Raw genomic sequence first — 19,824 nt, forward strand, 5'->3', positions numbered from 1 at the left:
GTTTAAAAAAAAAAAAACATGATAGGCTACGTAAAGATTTATGTAGCCTATCATGGCTAGATTTTTTAAAAACACCGTGACAGGCTACGTAAATGTTTACGTAGACTATCACGGCTGACTGCAGGGACGCAAACGGCGGCGGCTACAGCCGCCATTTGCGTCCCGGCAGGCCAGGATTCGTGGCGGGAGGGACGGGGTGCCTCCCCCCCGGCCAGAATTTCAGGGGGAGGTACGGAGCGCCTCCCCCCCCCCACGAATCAACTTTTGGGTTCAGGTAAGTGACTTTCGTACATCCCTAGTTTTTTTGCCATTTTAGCCTATGTAAATATTTTTTACGTAGGGAATGCAAATGGCGGCCACTACGCAATTTGCGTTGCTTTTTTTTTTTTTTTTTTGCCTTAATAGCCTACGGAAATATTTATGTAGGCTATAACGGCAAAAAACAGGGAACGCAAACGGCGGCCGCCATAGCCACCGCCATTTGTGTCAGCTGTTTTTTTTTTGGGGGGGTTGCCATGATAAGCTACGTAAATACTTACGTAGCCTATCACGGCCTCCACAGGGAGGCAAATGGTATCCCTGTGTTAGCCATGATAGGCTAGACAGTTAATTATTTACGTAGCCTATCACGGGTATAATGAGGAAGCGAATGGCGGCCGCAGACGCGGCCGCCATTCCCAAAGCAGCGCAAACGGCAGCAGATAAGTGCTCTGTTTCGCGCGCCTTTCATGGGGTGGGGGGGTGAGGGGCTTCGTTTCGCCATGGATTTCAGGGGGTCGAATGCACTGGCATTCGGCCTCACCGAGATCCATGGCAGAATTCTCTGACATCCCTACACTCAAGCCTTCTCTACCACTGAGTCATTCAAACAAACACAGGCCCTCCACATCCCTCCCCGCCCCCAAATCGCCTTCGGGATGAATGGGATCAATCTTCCTGATCAGGAATGAATTCTAGACAGGTTTCGGCCCCAGAGCTTTCATGCGGGAATTGAGCTCCCTGTCGCTTTAGCAGCTCCTGCACAAATGCAGCACGTACAGCCTGTCACCGATATGAAGGCAGGGTGACAGAGGAAGCCCCGCCTCTTGAATATCGGCCCCTCATTCAGTCACAAAGGCCCCTTAAGGGAGCGGGAGGGAATGTGGGACTCCGCTTGGCATGGATCAGGAGGGTGATCTGTGCGGGGTTCTGTGGGTAGGAGGCAGACCATCGCATGCAGCATCTCACTTCCTCTTCATTTATTAATCTATGTATGACGTTTATATCCTGCCTTTTTTCCACCTTGAGGAACCCAAGGAGGCATGCAGAGTCTTCCTCCTGCTCCAGTTTATCCTCACCACAACAACCCTGTGAGGCGGGCTGGGCTGAGAGTCTGTGACTGGCCCGAAGTCCCCCAGTGAGCTTCCATGGCTGAGTGGGGACTAGAACCCGGATCTCCCGACTCCCAGTCCAACACTCTCGCAACGACTCCATGCTGGCTCTTGTCAAAAGTCTCCAGGAAACATAGGCCCTGAGATGTGCTGTCGCAAAAAATAGTGGTAGTAGTAGAAGCAATGGTGGTGGTGGTGATGATGATGATGATGCTTTAGTCTCACCCTACTACAGCCAAAATGTGAGTGAGCCTGTGACCTACGCAATGCTGAGTAGGTCACAGTCAGAGTACGTTTTTTGGTGGCCTTCAGGCAATCCCAAAGGCTGCCAATGGCCAGGGGATAACGTTGTGAGGGGCACGAATGCTTCACTTCGGTTCCTCTGGAGGCAGACAATGGGGATATCAAAGGAATGGAAGAGACCGGATGGCATTTTGTCAAGGGGGCAAGAATCTTCGCGAAGGAAATAATGTGTCAAAAACAACAAAGACACGTTTGGATCAGCCCTAGAAATGGGACACAGAGACATGGTGAGGCTGATCAGAGGGGAAGAGATGCCAGCGGGGCTGCTTCTCCCCACCCTGTGCTTGCCACTTGCATGTCTGCCCTGTCCCGAATTACCTGCACCGTGGCGCAGGTGGTCTTGTCTCCCGACCCCGGGAAGGTGCCTGGCTGGGGTGGGTTCTAAACCACCCCACAAGTCAGGGCATCTTGTAGGGGCTATGGGGTGGTGTAGTAGGCACCCCGCTGTGCGCCCCACCAAGTTCAGCAGAGACGACAACCCGCGCTCCGGCAATTAGGGCGATTGGGGCTACAGGGACACGGCGGCTGCAGAAGCGGCACGGGGAAAAGACGCCAGAGTGGCTTCATTTCCCCACTTGTCATCCAAACGGGGCCATTGGGAAGACACAGGCAAAGGGTAGAGCAACCAGCTCAGCAGGAAAGACAGAGAGAGCAGGGACATTCGGCAGGCTTCTTTTGAAGGGCAGCAGCGGTTTTTTGACTTAATTACATACTGACCCCACTCAGTAGCAAGCACTTCTGAAACAAGTATCAGGGTGCCAGACTGCCAGGAAGAGGAAATCATGTGCCATGCCATTGAAGCCCTCTGGAGATGATTTCCCTCATCCAGAGTGGTGAAACAGGTTCTGTGCTCAGATGGAGGCACGATCTGTCAACATCTGTCAACATTACATCAAAACCACGTAAAAAACAACCTTCACTTCTAAGACTGAGGTGTGAATTCTTATATAAGATGATGGCAGTTCAACTTCTGGCAAAAGGCACATTTAGAGTTCCGTCATGCATTCCACAAAACCGGTTGTTCCCAGCTTTTGCTCCTAGGCTGCTCTCCTGGGCATATATATATACCCCCAGTGACTCCCTTCTTACATCAGTTGTCTTCACTGCTCCAGCTCCGCTCCACGGCCACCTGTGTCTCAATCTTCCATCAGGATGAAGGCACTCCTGAGCACCAGCCTCCTCCTGGTTTTGCTTTCTCCAGGTGACTGTGAACCAGAACGCCTGGATTCTTTTGTTTGTTTCTGGGAATGGAAAGATGCAGATGGCTACTACTGCTAATGCTAATACTAGAACTTCTGGTGTTCTTGAAGCCAGCAGTGGGGGAACTGGGAAAGTAGGCTCTTCTTCCCAGTGGAAACTGGAAGAGGAGTAGGCAGCAGTTTGAAGGCAGGGAGCCAAGAATAGTGGGTTGGATATGGAGCTGGGAAAAGGACTCAGGAGGAGGACTTTGGAAGAGAGAACAGAGTGGAGAGTGCTCTAGAGCAGGAGAGGGAGATGCACACAATCCATGAGTTACTTGCAAAAGTAAGGTAAAGAATTGCATTTTCAAGCCAGCATCAGCACTAGACTACTGGGGGCTCAGTATCATAGATGGCATTAAACTGCACCATCCCTCTGATGAAGTCATCTGTTGCTTCTCAAGGGTCAGGTATAATACTCCAGTGAGTTATGAGCAAAAGAATTAGAACAGAGAACTCCACAGATTCGTAATGCAGTCTAGGCATTTTGAGTAGGGAAGATGCACTTAAGACCAAGAGAGTAGAGCCTCTCCAAATTACAGAATTCAACTGGCTTTACATTCTTCCCAGGAAAACCTGAGTATGGAAAAGCTGGAGGAGTCGATGACCGCTAACACAGAATGCTCAGACTTTGCACCAGACTGCAATTCCCAGGATGCTTTAGAGGGAGCCTTGATCAGTAAACTGCCATGAAGCCAATGCAATTTATGGTATAAATACTCCTTGAGAGATGATGAATTTCAACATTCCTCTTCAGGCACAGACCTGCCACTTATCTGTGTCCACTCTTCTGAAATCTGTTGATCAATTCCCCATCAAGAGGAATATCGAGTATGAATGGTGGTAGATATAAATGTCCTAAATGTCCCCTTATACAAATCTATGTGTGACCACACTTAGAGTATTGTGTACAATTCTGGTCACCGCACCTAAAAAAGGACATTATACAGGTGGAGAAAGTGCAGAAAAGGGCAATGAAAATTACCAAGGGGCTGGAGCAACTCCCCTATGAGGAAAGGTTACAACAGCAGGGATTGTTTTGCTTGGGAAAAGAAGGGGCAAAAGGAGAGACATGAGAGAGGTGTACACAATTATGCATGGTGTGGCCAATGTGGATATGGACACATTTTTCTCCCTCTCTCTCAAAATACTAGATCCCAGAATGATCCCAGGAAGCTGGTTGTTGGGAGATTCAAGACAGATAAAAGGAAGTTCTTCTTCACACAGCATATAATTAAACTATGGAATTCACCTCTACAAGATGCAGGGATGGCCACTGCTTTGGATGGCGTTCAAAGGGGATTGGGTGGACAAAACTATCAATGGCTACTGGTGCTTCTGGCTAAATGCGACCTCCATTATCTGAGGCAGTATGTCTATGTGCACCAGCTGCTGGGGAACATGGGCAGGAGGGTACTGTTGCATTCATGTCCTGCTTGTGAGTCTCTGTGGGAAGCTGGTTTCACAGTGTGAACAGATGCTGGATGAGATGGACCCTTGGTCTGATCCAGCATGGCTAATTTGGTATTATGAAATTGCACTTTTCTTACCATGCACAATTTTAGGTCAGAGTCACTGAGTCATTTGAAGAACTCTTCTTCTTAAGGTGACCTGGCTGCAAAAAATGCCACTTTCCATCTGTATGGTATTGGGATATGTTATTGCTAAAGATCTGTAAATAACCTTGCTTTGATATTTGCAAAATGATGAAAACCGAACTTATGGGATATGGATGTAACTGTAGGAAAAGTAGGAAACAGAGTTTTGTATCACACTGAAAAACAAAAACATTCATAACCCTTCCAAAGGACGTTAGCCTACATTCCAAAACACACTTCATAGGGAGTAATCAGTGGAATAACTATGGGTATATTTGTGGAGAAAAGGAAAGAAATGCTGGTTTATTTGTGAAGTATTGTGAAGTGTATAAGTAGCACTGAGGTTTTACAATCCTTTTTCCTCTCTGCAGTGGTACCTTTGAGATGCCTAACGTGTTTAGGGGATGTAGAAAAATGTAGAGATGAAGGTGTGAAGACGGAGGTTTGCGAAGAGGGTAAAGATGCCTGCCTTGCCATGGTTGCAAATAACACAATAAGTGAGTGAGAATTACGTTGTCCGTTTGCTTTCCACATTTGGTCTCTGGAACATCCAGGAATGACTGACATGTGTGAGTGGGGAATCACTATGAAAACCAGAGCTCTCCAAAAGACCTATCGGTAAAGTTCTAGGTGGATGCTCTTCACTCAGCCACTAGGTGAGGGCGCAGTACTATCAGGACAGTCGACGGTCTCCCAAGTCGTAGGCTGGTGACTATTCAGTGCAGGTTGGGCAGAACTCGGATGGGATGCTGTCCTCTGCAATCCACCCACCCTGCATTCTTGTCAGTACATGCAATTTTGGAAGTCCACCTGGGGCTTCAGAGAGGGGGTGGGAAGGGGCCTGGAGACCCCATAGGAAGCCGCCTAAAGGGGCTTCCACTGTCTCCTCTGCTTACCTCTCCGTCCCCAGGAACGCCCATTTTTTGCCCACTCCATGCTCCGTTTCACGAGCACAGGGAGGTAGCCATCACAGTTCTCCGCACGGGCTACGAAGGGGAGGGAAGGGGAGGGAATGTGGTCCCCTGTCTCTGAGCTCGGAGTGCTGTCCAATGCTCGGAACCAGGAAACCGAAAAATCGGTATTATCTATAGTAGAGAAACATCTAATACAATCATAGAAGAACATCTACTGCAATCATTGACTAGAAACTGATGCAGATGTACTAACATTAAGTTCTTTACATTAAGAATATTAATGTTCCTGTTAATTTATCTTCCTTGTTTCAAGTTTCTGGGGATCACTCTTTAGCCCTGTTCAGACACACATTGGGGGAGGGCGGTTAGCCTAACCATGGTGTATGGTTAGCCTAACCACTTCTAACCAGTGCGAATGCTACCATGAGTCCTACTGCTACATGTGCGGGTAACCATGTTCCGCAACATGCTTAGACTAACCGTTCTCTAACCACCCTCCCTCCCAAAGGACCCTGCAGTCCTCTGGATGGGCGGCCATGCATCCCAGCAGGCTTTGCGCTGTCGGCCATTTTGGTGCTTAGCAGGTACAACATGGCCCCCTCCCTGCTGGGAATAGATGTACCTTTTGCATTTGGTTGGATCTGAACAGTGTAAATGGGTGACAATTTTTTCTTTGGTTTATATTTTAATGGGATTTATCAAAACTTCACAAATTTCTTCACGTTCAGAATGTAAAGAACATGAGATTTTAAAGCATTCGAATGCATGAAGCAACAGAACTGGTGCATTTGGCCATTTGCAGAGGCTGCAGTCGCCCAGTGTTGCTCCGCTAGGTCTGTCCAACACAGCACCAGCTGCTCTTTGGTCAGTCCGTCTTGCGCCAAAGAACGTTCTTGTACAAAGTGAAGCCCTGTTAATTTTTTTGATAACACCTGTAAAACGCAAGACTGTGAGGATCCATATTTTGCAAAATAATGTATTTCTTTCCAGTTAGGTATCCCAGACATAACCCTCCCTTCCACAAATCTCCAATCTCTCTCTTTAACGTTTGAGCCGGATCCTTTGCACATGGTTTATAGCAATTTCTATCACTGAGTCTCACTTCTATCACTGGGTATGCTTCCTTTTCACAATCCACTCTATCCAGGAAAGCAATAGCCTCACCTTTACCTACGGGTGTAATCCTGATCCTGTCATCATGGGCCAAATGACCTCCTGCCTGTCTCTCTCTCAATTTCAAGTTCACCCCTGTCACATTCTCTCTTAGTATGAAATCATCAAAAGCTTGAATACAAGGTTTGACACCACCTGGGGGAATAAATGTGCATTTAGGTTGAAAAGCAGTGTTGGAATTGTATTTCCTGATCATCTTTAAAACAATCTCTAAGATTCATGTTCCCTTAGGGATGTTTGAAAGGCACTTAGCTTTCACGGATTATGTTGATGGTGGGGGGGGGGAGGCGCTCCGTCCCTCCCCCCCCAGAATCCTGGCCGTCCAGCTGTGCTCCGCAGGGATTCTGTGGAGCTGCCGGCCGGCTCCACCAGCAGCCGGACATCCGGCCACTGGCTAGCAGGGATATAAATGGTGGTGGCCGTAGCCACCGCCGTTTGCATCCCTGCAGTCAGCCGTGATAGGCTACAAAGATGTTTACATAGCCTATCACGGCTGACTTAAAAGAAAAACAACAACAACGCATGTACGCAAATGGCGGCGGCCATGGCCGCCGCCATTTGCGTTCTTTATTTTGGCACGTCTTAGTCTACGTCAAGATTTACGTAGACTAAGAAGGTGAAAATAAGGGGAACACAAATAGCGTAGCGGGCGCTACGCTATTTTTTTTTTTTTTAAGTCAGCCGTGATAGGCTATGTAAACATTTACGTAGCCGATCACGGTTTTTTTTTTTTAACTTAGCCGTGATAGGCTACGTAAATCTTTACGTAGACCATCCCTTTTTTAAAAAAAACTGGAAATGGCGGTGGCGGCAGCCGGTTGGAAGACCGGCCGCCGCAGCTGCCGCCGCCGAACCACCTCCGCAGCTGCCGCTGCAGCCGCCACCGGAGCCGCCGCCACCTCCAGGAAGATCCACCCCAGGTAAGTCTTGTCCCGGGGGGTGGCAGACTGTTCCGCCACTGATTTCGGGGGGCTGAATGTGCTGGCATTCGGCCTCCCCGAGATCCGTGGTGGAATTCTCTGACATCCCTATGTTCCCTAGCTGTCTACACAGTTCAGTCCTAACAGATAAGGAATCATACAGTAGTGTCGGAATGAAAGAGAAACCTTTGCTCAAAATGCTGTGTCAAGCTGATCAAGTCTCCTTTTCTGATTCTTTTTCACAGCGGATGTTCCACTTATGTTCACTTACAAGGGGTGCATCAACCTGGCTGAATGTCCTGCGTGGCATTATTCTCTGACTTCAGTATCTGGTAAATTCATCCGGGAGATATATCACTGCTGCCAGTCTGACGAGTGTAATGCAGAAACTCTCCAGTGTAAGTATCTATGTCATTTTAGAATGCATCTACATTAATTAAAAAAAAAAAGTTGCAATGATTCCAGCTTCTCCTGGACTGGGAGAAAGGAATTTTCATGGAGTGTTTTTATTATCTTCACACTACTTCTTATCAACACCTTGCTCTCATCTGGGGGTAACAGTCAGAAATCTAACGGAGTCATTAAGAAAGCAACAGAAAAGACTGAGAAATCCTGAAAACAGCCTTGATGAAGCAAAGGAAGATAAAGCAAAACCTGAAGCTTTGGGAGTAGGAATTTGGTTGCTCTTTGTCTTGAGTCCCGTCATCACAAGCCAGAGCATTCAACCCTAAGGTATCTCCTGGGGCTTTTAAATAAATATGAACAGGCATGAGAACAGACTAAAAGAGTGTACTGCCTAAAGGTCCAGCTGGGGATGCAATAATTCATATTTCTAGCTCCTAGCGCCAGAAGAATTTTTGTGAACTGCCCAGAGAGGTTCGGCTATTGGGCAGTATAGAAATAAATAAATAAATAAATAAATAAATAAGAAATCTCCATAAAATGGTGCTTACCGGAAAGGGATATAGAACTCTGGGAATCTTACCTTCCTCTGAGACTATCTCCCCAAATGGATGGAAAAATCAAACAAAAATCACACTGTTCTTCACGCCAAGGGAGGGGGAAGAAAAGGAGGGGGTAGTTGAACCATTTCAACCATCTCAGCCCCTGAATTCTAAATTAGATTGGTCTATGGACTTTAAAGGAAACATGCATGTCTTTAATGAGGAAGCATCCTCAGTACATCTTGCATAAGAGTTGGCACTTGCTTCCCAACGGTTGACGCTGCCGCCTGAAAAAGACCATCAATTGACTAGAGATGTTGGAGAAGTCCTCCACGGACTCCAGTGAGGCCGGATCTGGCCCCCCAGAATCTGTGGCAGAACAGCCTCGACACCCCGCCACCCCCTGCAATCCCCCCCAGAATGGACCTACCTGGCGGTGGTAGTGGCAGCAGTGGCGGCAACAGCTCCGGGTTGTCTTCCGGGCTGCTGCGGCCGCAAATGGTGCCCCTCATGGCAGCCGCCATTTGCGTCCCTGTCTTTTGCCATGATAGGCTACGTAAATAGATATGTAGCCTATCACAGCCTAGCGTAGGGACACAAATGGCGTTCCCTATGCAGGATGCCATTTGCGTCCGCAGCAGCCCGGCAGCGGATGGGGCCCCCACTGCAGATCAACCCAGCCGGCGACTCCGGAGTGGAGCCAGCCAGGCAGGAGTCTGGGGGGGAGGAACGGATCACCTCCCCCCCCATTGGGGATTCTGGGGGGAGGACCAGATCGCCTCCCCGCCCCCCCCCCGTGGAACCCAGCAGAGCCAGGTAAGTGGGGTTTTGTACACCCCTACAATTAATTAAGTAAGACAAATCTCAGAAGTGGCCTGCACTGAGGATCAAGCAAACATGAAGGACCTCCTCAGCCAAAATGATACAACAACTGGGGCTAGCCTGCCAAGTGAAGGATGACTCTAAATGAACAAAAGTTATGGAACATATCCAAATGTTCCTATATGAATGCAACAATCTTCTAACTACACATCTGGAAATACACAAAAGGCTGGGCTAGGGTTGCGAGTCAAGGAACTGGAGACGAAGCCCAGTAAAGGCAGAGCTCAGCTTGATAAACCAGCCATGCAGAGCACTGAGGGAAGTGAGTGGGTGGCTAAGAGAGGGGTTAAAAAGGAGGTGGGGCAGCACCATTGCAATGACAAAACACATTCAACATTTAAGGGCTCCACAGTGTAAGAAAATGGAGTCCAACCGTCTTTTTGTACTGCTCAATCAAAGCCCCGAGCAGAATTTAATTTAAACTGAAATTAAGGAAGGAAGCTATAAGAAATGCAAATAATTGTCACAATGCAATACTAGACCCTGTCAAGGTAGCTGTCAAACCACTACAGCCCCCTTCACCTATACGAACAAGGACCCAAGGACCCGATACGCAGCAGCCATGCCTCCATGCTTCTCCTGGAGTAAGATCATCCCAGAAGAAGAAGACCGTAAATGGTACAAACTTGAACTTCATATTAAATCATGAAAAGCTGGTCCTGTCAAATTACCCCAAAGTTAAGGGGACCCTTACACAAAATGAATGCAAACTGGACCTTTTGAAAATTCTGGATGCGACTTTCCCGGGCTTCTTTGCCACAGCAAACATAGTTCATTTGGAATATTTGTTTTATAACCACGTATCTCCCTGCACACTGGTTACCTTCTGCAGGTGGGGCAAAGCCAGACTCATCTATGACTACAGGGTGGCACTCACCAAAAGAAATATAGTAGTTTCGAGATCATTTGAAAATCAGGCACCCCCTCAGTCCTTGGGTGATTCTTCCATCTCACCCATCAAAAGCAGCTTAGCTGAGGTGGCCAACAGTTCAAAACATCTAATTGACTTCAGCTCTGTTGAAAAACTTTTGCCCCCTATTAAGACGCCAGGGACAAGAGAGCAAGAGGCGAGCAAAGGTGTTTGGGACCAAGAACAAAAACGAAGTCCCAACACGGAGAAGGAATTTATCTGTTATAAGGAGGAGGAAATGTTAGTGGATTCCTTTTTTGCCATTCCACTACATCCCAAAATGAAATAGTGATGGGAATAGAGCCCCTGAAAACCCCCTTGATAAACCTGCAGGTAGAGCAAACTGGACTTATCAACACAGAGGGGGCCCTTGGGCAGCAGAGGCTGATGCTCGTGCACCTCAGGAAAAAAACTCAAAGTGTGCAGAAGGAGTGTGCCAGGATTCCCCTGGGACAAAGATATGTGCCTTAAACTGCCAGGTGACTGCAGAAATAAATCCTATAACAAACACAATTGAACAGAGTCGCTCTGGGAGGGACTTAGTTACCACAACATTGAATGGCTAATCCTGTGGCCCTGAAGCCTGCTTCTTCGCTCAATATTAGCTTTTTAGATCAAGAGGAAATGGGCTCCCCGGTGAAGACAGCTGATGCTGCCGATTATTCAGCAAACATCATACACCCAGTAATCTCAGGTGTGAGCAGAGTGAGTCCATCTGTCGAGGCATTTAATCACCTAGAAGATGAAATAGGGGCACTAAAGCCATGTACACAAGTGAATCATAACCAGGGGAGAAATCTGGGCCAATGTGACTCACCACTGAGGCGCCACAAGGATACAGCTAAAAGGGAGCCCCAAAAGGAGCAAGATCTGGTGCTGTGGGTCAGAAAATTGTGGCACTGGGATGTTACTTCCTCACCATTCTTACCTCTTGGCTGAGTGGTTTGGACCTAACTGATAAGCAGCCACAGAGAATAGACTTAGACAAAGATGGCATACACGCCGCAGGCCCTTGACAGACCAGATCTTTCCACACAACCCTCATTGATGAAAGGTGAACGATGGAGCATCCTTTAAGTGTCTATCATGGAATATTTCTGCTGGAACAACAAAAAGCTGGATGTCCCATTCCAGAAGTATCTAAAACAATTCGACAGTTCCCTTCCAGAAAATGTGGTCCCTTGGGTATATTTGGAGTAACGGTTACAGAATTTATGCAGTTTCCTCAAATTTGTCCAACACCAAGGGACACCGTGGGGTGGATTGGCATGCTGTGTAACCAACTTGTTGCGAGTGGAAAGCTATCAAATAGGCAGCCCAGGCCCCTATTCAGCTTCTGCAGTGAAAGGTGGCAAAGAAATATTTTAAAGAAAGAAATGAATGAATATCTGGGTGCAGTCATACAGAATCTGGGCTCTAGGACCACTTGCAGTGGTCAGCAGTCAATGTAACAGCTACTGCTATTTTTTGTGGTAGGCTAGTGGCGCCCCTTCTTGAGCTCTGTACCTCTAAGCTATTGCCCCAGCTTTTATATGGGGCAGCTGTATGGGTTTACTCACACACTGCAGAGCTGGATTCAGAACAACACAAATACTTAACAAGAGCCCTGCGGGTCCCTAGCTTCTAAAGTGGTGGTACACCTGGAGGCTGCCTGCTGTTCAGTGAGGACTTGGGACTGAAAAGCAGCCATTTAGTCCTGGCTCAGGATAATTTCCCAACAGACCCCTCCTCTTGTCTTCATGGCATATGAGGAAATGGGCCCAGAATCATGGGCTACTAAAACTAGTCAGTCACCTTATATCTGAATTGGGATTCTCAGTCGGTGATTTGGCTGCAAAGGGCTATAATCGTGCTGGACTGGAAGTTGCAAGGCGCTTAGCTGATATTGACTTCCAGGATACTAGCACATGAGTGCTCAACTGTCATTCGAATGTATTGTATCAAAACGTCACTGTACATCCTGGGAAATGGCCCCTATGTTTGACCTCCCCCTGCCCAAAGGACTTCAAGAGACTCTTAATCAAAGGAAGTCTGAAACCTTTAGTGCTGATGGAAGACAAAGGGCGCTGCGCTAGTCTACCAAATACAAATAGAGATTTGTAACATTTGGTCTCACAGCACTGTAGATGAGACCATCTTTAGGACTAGACATTCTAGGGCAGAAGATACAAGAGATGGAAAAATGTGATGGTCATGGAGCTTTGCGCTGACTCTGGGGTCTGGTTTTTGCAGTGCCAACTGCGAAGAGCCTTAAACCCAATGGGATGCAATGTCCGGGCTGCTTCTCAAAAAGTTCAGATCATTGCGACACCTTGGGAGAAACCGTCCAGTGCCTCGGCGTTGAGAATCAATGTGTCAAAGCTGACTTTGTCCTCACTGCATGTGAGTAGAGTTATCAATCCACTCCAGGGCATGGGAAACCTGCAGTCTTTCTCCCATTCTTCCTTTTATTTTAACTGGGTCACACAGTAACTTTGCTTGGAATGCATGCTTATATTGCTGCTCTTATGCTCTGCACCTGACGGCAGGAAGAATATATCTCTTAGTTGTTTGGCTGTGATTGAGGTGCTGCTCGGTTGACCTCTCCCTGCTTGCCCTTTGTTAAGCATTTGGCAGGAGAGTAACTGAGCTGTCAGGCATTGAGCAGAACTCTCCCTGTGCTTTTCTTAATATTTCCACGATTGCTCTTGGTGTGGGCTGACAGTCTGGCTGCATGAAGACCTGGGGGCAGGGTGGGGAAGCAGCTTCATGTATGACTGAAAGGCCTGTCACTCACCACAGCTGCCCTGCTTGCAGTGGGGCTCAGACAGAGCTCCAGGGCAGAGTCTGGGTCAAGTCCCAAAGCAAGTTCAGTAGGCAGTCAGAAGTCCAACACAGGGAGAAACAGAGAAGACCTGGGTCAGCGGGGGAATACCAGGCAGGAGTGAGGGACCTGACATCTTTCCAGCGCCTAGTGTCTGCAAAGGAAGGCACTGCAGCCTGAACCTGAAGAGCTGCACAAAGAGCACACCTGCAAGCCATTAGTGCCACCTTGGAAGAGGTCTAACCACTGGCAGGGACTTCGTCTTGAGTACATTCTGTACACATGAGGAGTCCTTATTCCTCAGATGGCAGCAAATCTTTCATGTTTGCACCACCTTACCCCTGCTGTCCAGGAAGGAAATTCAGTAGTTCAATGCCTTGCTCATGAGTACACCTTTACTTATGAGGAGTCCGTATTCTTCTGGCAAACATTCCTGCATCTGGCAGCTGGCTCAGCTTTGGCCCTTAGTCACCCCCTGTGTCTCCCTAGGGCTAGGTGGCTGGAGGCACTTTTTCTCTAAGCCTGAGAGGAGATCAGTCTCAGAGGATTGGGCTCCATGGCTGTCTCCTTTGAAGGGCCAGGACAACCCAGTCAAAGGCAGCTCTTCTGTCCTCTAGAGGGACTATGAGAACAGTGCACTGACCAGCCCTGAGGAATGTCTCCAGTTGTATCTACACCCTCAGGCAAGACACACTCATTGTTTTATAATTGTTGTTGTTCAGTCGTTCAGTCGTGTCCGACTCTTCGTGACCCCATGGACCATAGCACACCAGGCCTTCCTGTCCTCTGCTTTCTCCCAGAGTGTGCTCAAATTTATATTTGTTGCATCGGTGATGCTATCTAGCCATCTCATCCTCTGCCATCCCCTTCTCCTTTTGCCTTCAATCTTTCCCAGCATCAGGGTCTTTTCCAATGACTTTTCTATTCGCATTAGGTGGCCAAAATATTTGAGTTTCAGCTTCAGTATCTGTCCTTCCAATGAGCACTCAGGGTTGATTTCCTTTAGGATGGACTGATTTGACCTCCTTGCAGTCCAGGGGACTCATAAGAGTCTTCTCCAGCACCACAGTTCAAAAGCATCCATTCTTCGGTGCTCAGCCTTCCTTATAGTACAGCTCTCACAGCCAAACGTTGCTACTGGGAAAACCATAGCTTTGATTATACGAATCTTTGTCAGCAACGATGTCTCTGCTTCTTACTATGCTGTCTAGGTTTGCCATAGCTTTCCTCCAAAGGAGCAAGCGTCTTTTAATTTCATGGCTACAGTCACCATCTGACATGATCTTGGAGGCCAAGAAAATAAAATCTGTCACTGCTTCCGCTTCTTCCCCTTCTATATGCCAGAAAGTGATGGGGCCAGATGCCCATGATCTTAGTTTTTTTAATGTTGAGTTTCAAATAGGGGTGGACGAAAGTCACTTACCTGTCGTCGAAGCTTGTTCGCGGTGGGGGGGAGGCGCTTCGCTGCTCCCCCCGCAAAGTTCAGGCTGGGGGGGGGCTTCCTGCCTCACCCCGGCCGAAATTCAGGCCGGGGGGGAGGCTTCCCGCCTCGCCCGGCCGCGAACTCCAAAGTTTTTTTAAAAAAAACAAAACGCCCCCGTGATAGGCTACGTGACGATTAACGTAGCCTATCATGGCTAGATCTGCAAAGTCAGCCATGATAGGCTACGTTAATCGTCACGTAGCCTATCCCGGGTGACTTTAAAAAAAAAAAGCGCGTGTACGCTAATGGCGGCCCCCATAGGGAGCCGCCATTCACGTTCCTTATTTGGTCACTGTAGTCTACGTAAATCTTTATGTAGACTACGGTGACCAAATAAGGAATGGGAATGGCGGCTCCCTATGGGGGCCGCCATTATCCGTATGAGCTTTTTTTTTTTTTTTTTTAAAGTCACCCGTGATAGGCTACGTGATGATTGACGTAGCCTATCACGGCTGACTTTGCAAATCTAGCCGTGATAGGCTACGTTAATCATCACGTAGCCTATCACGGGGGTGTTTTTTTTTTCTTTTATTGGAATGGCGGTGGCAGCAGCCGGTCAAAAGACCGGCTGCCGCTCCCGCACTGCACAAACACCCGCCGAACCACCGGCCGGACCCGCCGCCGGGAGGGACATTCGGCAAAAGTAAGTCCCATCCCGGGGGGGGGGGTGCGGGGGGTGCAGAGAATTTCTCCCCGAAACGTGTTTGGGGGCCGAACACGTTGGCGCTCGGCCCCCCGAAGTTTCGGGGAGAAATTCTCCGCCATCCCTAGTTTCAAACCAGCTTTTGCACTCTCCACTTTCACCCTCAACAAGAGGCTCTTGAGATCCTCTCCTTTTCTGCCAATAGAGTGGTATCATCTGCGTATTTGAGGTTGTTGATAATTCTCCCGTCAATCTTAATTCCGACCTGTGTGATTCATCCAACCCCGCGTTTCTCATGATGTACTCTGCATATAAGTTAAATAAGCAGGGTGACAATATACAGCCTTGTCGTACTCCTTTTGCAATTTTGAACCAGTCGGTTGTTCCACGTCCGGTTCTTACTGTTGCTTCTTGACCCTCGTACAGGTTTCTCAGGAGGCAGGTAAGGTGGTCTGGTACTCCCATCTCTTTCAGAATTTGCCACAGTTTGTTGTGATCCACACAATCAAAGGCTTTAGCGTAGTCAATGAAGCAGAAATAGACACTTTTCTGGAATTCTCTTGCTTTCTCCATGATCCAGTGAAAGTTGGTGATTTGATCTCTAGTTCCTCTGCCTCTTCGAAACCCAGCTTGTACTTCCGGTAGTTCTCGGTTCAAATGCTGTTGAAGCCTAGCTTGTAGGATTTTGAGCATCACCTTGCTGGCATGTGAAATGAGCACAATTGTACGGTAGTTTGAACATTCCTTGGTGTTGCCCTTCTTTGGACTTGGAATGTAAACTGACCTTTTCCAGTCTTGTGGCCACTGTTGAGTGTTCCACATTTGTTGGCATATTGAGTGCAGCACTTCAACAGCATCATCTTTTAGGATCTTAAATAGCTCGGCTGGAATACTGTCATCTCCGCTAGCTTTGTTGTTACTAATGCTTCCTAAAGCCCACTTGACTTCATCTCTAGGATGTCCGGCTCAAGTTCAGTGAACGCACTATCATGGCTATCGGGGACATTCAGATCTTTCCTGTATAGTTCTTCTGTGTATTCTTTCCACCTCTTCTTAATCTGCTTCTGTTAGGTCCCTGCCTTCTTTGTCCTTTATCATGCCCATTTTTGCACAAAACATTCCCTTGAGATCTCCGATTTTCTTGAAGAGATCTCTAGTCTTTCCCATTCAGTTTTTCTCTTCAATTTCTTTGCATTGTTTGTTTAAGAAGGCCTTCTTGTCTCTCCTTGCTATTCTCTGCAAATCTGCATTCAGTTGGGGATATCTTCCCCTTTCTCCCTTCTTTCCTCAGCTACATGTAAAGCCTCATCAGACAGCCAATTGGCTTTCTTGCATTTCTTTTTCTTTGGGATGGATTTCGTTGCTGCCTCCTGAACAATGTGCTGGATCTCTGTCCATAGTTCCTCAGGCACTCTGTCTATCAGGTCTAATCCCTGAAATCTATTCCTCACCTCCACTGTATATTCATAAGGGATATGATTTAGGTCATACCTGAATGGTTTAGTGGTTTTCCCTACGTTCTTCAATTTAAGCCAAACTTTTGCAAGAAGCAGCTCATGATCTGAGCCACAGTCAGCTCCAGGTCTTGTTTTTACTGACTGAATAGAGCTTCTCCATCTTTGGCTGCAAAGGACATAATCAATCTGATTTCGATATTGACCATCTGGTGATGTCTTTGTGTAGACTCGCCTCTTGTGCTGTTGGAAAAGAGTGTTTGCTATGGTCAGCGTGTTCTCTTGGCAAAACTCTATTAGCCTTTGTCCTGCTTCATTTTGTGCACCAAGGCCATGCTCGCCTGTTATCCTGGTGATTTCTTGACATCCTACTTTAGCATTCCAATCCCCTATGATGAAGAGGACATCTTTATTTGGTGGTAGTTCTAGAAGGTGTTGTAGGTCTTCATAGAACCAATCAACCTCAGCTTCTTCAGCATCAGTGGTTCGGGCATAGATTTGAATTACTGTGATGTTGAATGGTTTGTCTTGGATTCGTACTGAGATCATTCTATCGTTTTTGAGATTGTACCCCAGTACTGCTTTTCCCACCCTTTTGTTGACTATGAGTGCTATTCCATTTCTTCTAAGGGATTCTTGCCCACAGTAGTAGATATAATGGTCACCTGAATTAAATTCCCCCCTGCTTGTCCATTTTAGTTTGCTGATTCCCAAGATGTTGATGTTCCATCTTGCCATCTCATGTTTGATCACCTCCAGCTTACCTTGATTCATTGATCTGACATTCCAGGTTCCTAAACAATATTGTTCTTTACAGCATAGGACTTCCTTTCCTTTTTTTTTTATAACACCTACAATATAAACTGTTCATATGCTTATTCTTTTTCCCTCTCCCAGTTGGATTACCCAGTGAAACTTTTGCTGTCCAAGCTTGTGTAAACGAGGAGGCCTGTACCTTCCCCACTGGAAACACAGCAGTAGCAAATGGATTGTTGAAGTTCGATCTCCACAATCTGCAATGTCAAGCTGCCAAGGGATCATCCAAGCAGCCTGAAGCTGAGGTGTAGAGAGAAGAGAGCAATCACCTCCTCCCTGCATATTCCACCATTTGCAAAAGTGGGGAGACATCTGGGGCCCTAGAAGTGAGGGCAATGAGAGTCTGGGACTCAGGATTTGGTGGTTTAATCCTAAGAGACTGGGTGGGTTCCAGGAGGCCAGATAAAGGGAGTGGGGTGTTAGATGTGTTGTCTTTGGCCTCAAGCTGAAGCACGGTATCATGTATGTGTTAATTTACACTGAGTCAAGAACATTCAAAATAAATGCATATGGCAAATAAAAACTGTGTCTTGCATATTTTCCCATGAATCTTTGTTGAGGTGTGAAGGTGTTGGGCTTTCAAGATGCCATCTTTGGGTCTGACTTTGTGCAGGAAGAAAGTCTCACTGACCAAACATGCTTGAGTCTCTTGACTCTTCCTCCATAGAAAGGGGGATTGTGTCTTTGTGCGAGTTCACCTTCCACCTCTCCTGAGTTCGGGTTTCCAGCATTCATTTTCACAGGCACTCATGGAAGGTTGTTTTTCCATCCTTAGCAGTGAACTAAAACAGGACACCGGAAAATGCCTGCTCAGACCCCTAACTAAATGCCCAACTCTCTGCGTGATTACTTGAAAGCAAACATGCAGCAGATGGTTGCCTTTGGTAAAAATGGGAGTTCTCTTGCATCTCTATAGTCCAAATGTAAGTACACAAAGCTGCCAAAATTACAAGAATTCTGGATATGGAATCCATTTAGTTGCTTTGAGATGACGTGGTGCTCAAGAGTGTTCAGGGGTTTTTCCATGGGCGAGTTGCTGTGAGTTGCTGCTGTGTTCGGAGGTCGTTCAGGTCACATGACGCCCTCAAGTGCTCTTTTGCTTCTCCATTGCTCTCTTAGGATGCTACTGTGTTGTTGTGCTTCTTTGATGTTCTGTAGTTTCTCTGTTAGGTAAAATAACTTCTCCATTTTATCACTTGATTGCAGTAACTTCTCATTGCGAGGAGGGGGAAGGAGAAAGGGGGTTAAGCAATATTTTATTTGTTTATTTATTTGTTTATTTCTATATTGCCCAATAGCCGAAGCTCTCTGGGCAGTTCACAAATATTAAAACCATAAAGTGCAGCATAAAACAATATAAATATAAGAACTTAAAACCGCAGTATAACTGTACAACCAGAATAAAACCTAGCAGCAATGCAGAGATTTAAAATACAGATTCAAAACACCAGGGCAAAAAGATTAAGAGGCTTAAATGATAAAGTACTGGCAGAATGAAAAGGTCTGCACTTGGCACCAGAAGGAGAACAATGTAGGTGCTAGGTGAACCTTTCTAGGGAGCTCTTTCCACAGCTGGGGGGCCACAGCAGAAAAGGCCCTCCTCCTGGTAGCCACCCGCCTCACTTCCTTTGGTGGGGGCCCCAGAGAAGAACCCCTGAGGATGATCTTAGGCTCAGGGCAGGCACATATGGGAGAAGGCGATCCTTCAGATAACCCGGCCCCAAGCCGTTTCGGGCTTTGAATGTGAATACCATCACTTTGAATCAGGCCTGGAAACGGACTGGCAGTCAGTGCAGCCAGAAAAGTACTGTCATAATGTGATTTTGTTGGCCCCTCCCAGTTAACAAACTTGCTGTCCTATTTTGGACTAGCTGAAGATTCTGGACTGCTTTCAAGGGCAGCCCCATGTATAACGCATTGCAGTGATCCAGGCGAGAGGTTATCAGAGCAGGGATAACTGTAGCTAGGCTATCTCTGTCCAGATAAGGGCGCAGTTGATAGATCAGCCTAAGCTGATGAAAGGCACTCCCTGCCACTGAGTTCACCTGTGCCTCAAGTGACAGTTCTGGGGCCAAGAGCACCTGCAAACTGTGAACCTGATCCTTTAGGGGGAGTGCAACCCCCTCCAGAACAGGTTGAACATCGCCTAGCTGGGCAGACTAACCACCCACTAGCAGCACCTCTGTCTTGTCTAGATTGCGTTTCAGCTTATTGGCCTCATCCAGTCCATAAGCGTTCCCAGGCCCTGATTCAGAACAGCCACTGCCTCACCTGGGTTTGATGAAAAAGAGAGGCAGAGCTGGGTGTCATCCGCATATTGATGGCACCTCAGCCCACACCTCTGCATAACCTCCCCCAGCAGTTTCATGTAGA

At 47.3% G+C, this 19,824-nt stretch overlaps 1 protein-coding gene across 2 annotated transcripts; it reads left to right on the top strand.

The window, feature by feature from the left end:
- Nucleotides 1–2,760: 2,760 nt before the first annotated feature.
- LOC146337717 (phospholipase A2 inhibitor and Ly6/PLAUR domain-containing protein-like) lies at nucleotides 2,761–17,998 on the top strand. 2 transcript variants are annotated; one of them, XM_084815172.1, is made up of 5 exons: nucleotides 2,761–2,874; nucleotides 4,881–5,006; nucleotides 7,762–7,914; nucleotides 12,485–12,634; nucleotides 17,533–17,998. In XM_084815172.1, the coding sequence occupies exons 1-5, from the start codon at nucleotides 2,826–2,828 to the stop codon at nucleotides 17,700–17,702; spliced, it is 648 nt and encodes a 215-aa protein (XP_084671298.1). In that variant the 5' UTR covers nucleotides 2,761–2,825; the 3' UTR covers nucleotides 17,703–17,998. The 2 variants fall into 2 exon arrangements, with proteins under 2 accessions (XP_084671298.1, XP_084671299.1); XM_084815173.1 differs by lacking the exon at nucleotides 2,761–2,874 and adding an exon at nucleotides 3,129–3,197 and having other exon boundaries at nucleotides 17,533–17,992.
- Nucleotides 17,999–19,824: the final 1,826 nt, after the last annotated feature.

This window comes from Heloderma suspectum, chromosome 10 (genome assembly GCF_057233095.1).
Source record: "Heloderma suspectum isolate Gila_16-S chromosome 10, 16-S_ref, whole genome shotgun sequence".
NCBI classification, from domain to species: domain Eukaryota; kingdom Metazoa; phylum Chordata; class Lepidosauria; order Squamata; family Helodermatidae; genus Heloderma; species Heloderma suspectum.

Excerpts from the sequence above, each read along its gene's own strand:
- LOC146337717 (XM_084815172.1), top strand. The coding sequence starts at position 2,826 with ATGAAGGCACTCCTGAGCACCAGCCTCCTCCTGGTTTTGCTTTCTCCA. Across the intron at positions 5,007-7,761 it reads GGTTGCAAATAACACAATAA|CGGATGTTCCACTTATGTTC; the intron begins GTGAGTGAGAAT and ends TCTTTTTCACAG. Across the intron at positions 7,915-12,484 it reads TAATGCAGAAACTCTCCAGT|TGCCAACTGCGAAGAGCCTT; the intron begins GTAAGTATCTAT and ends TGGTTTTTGCAG.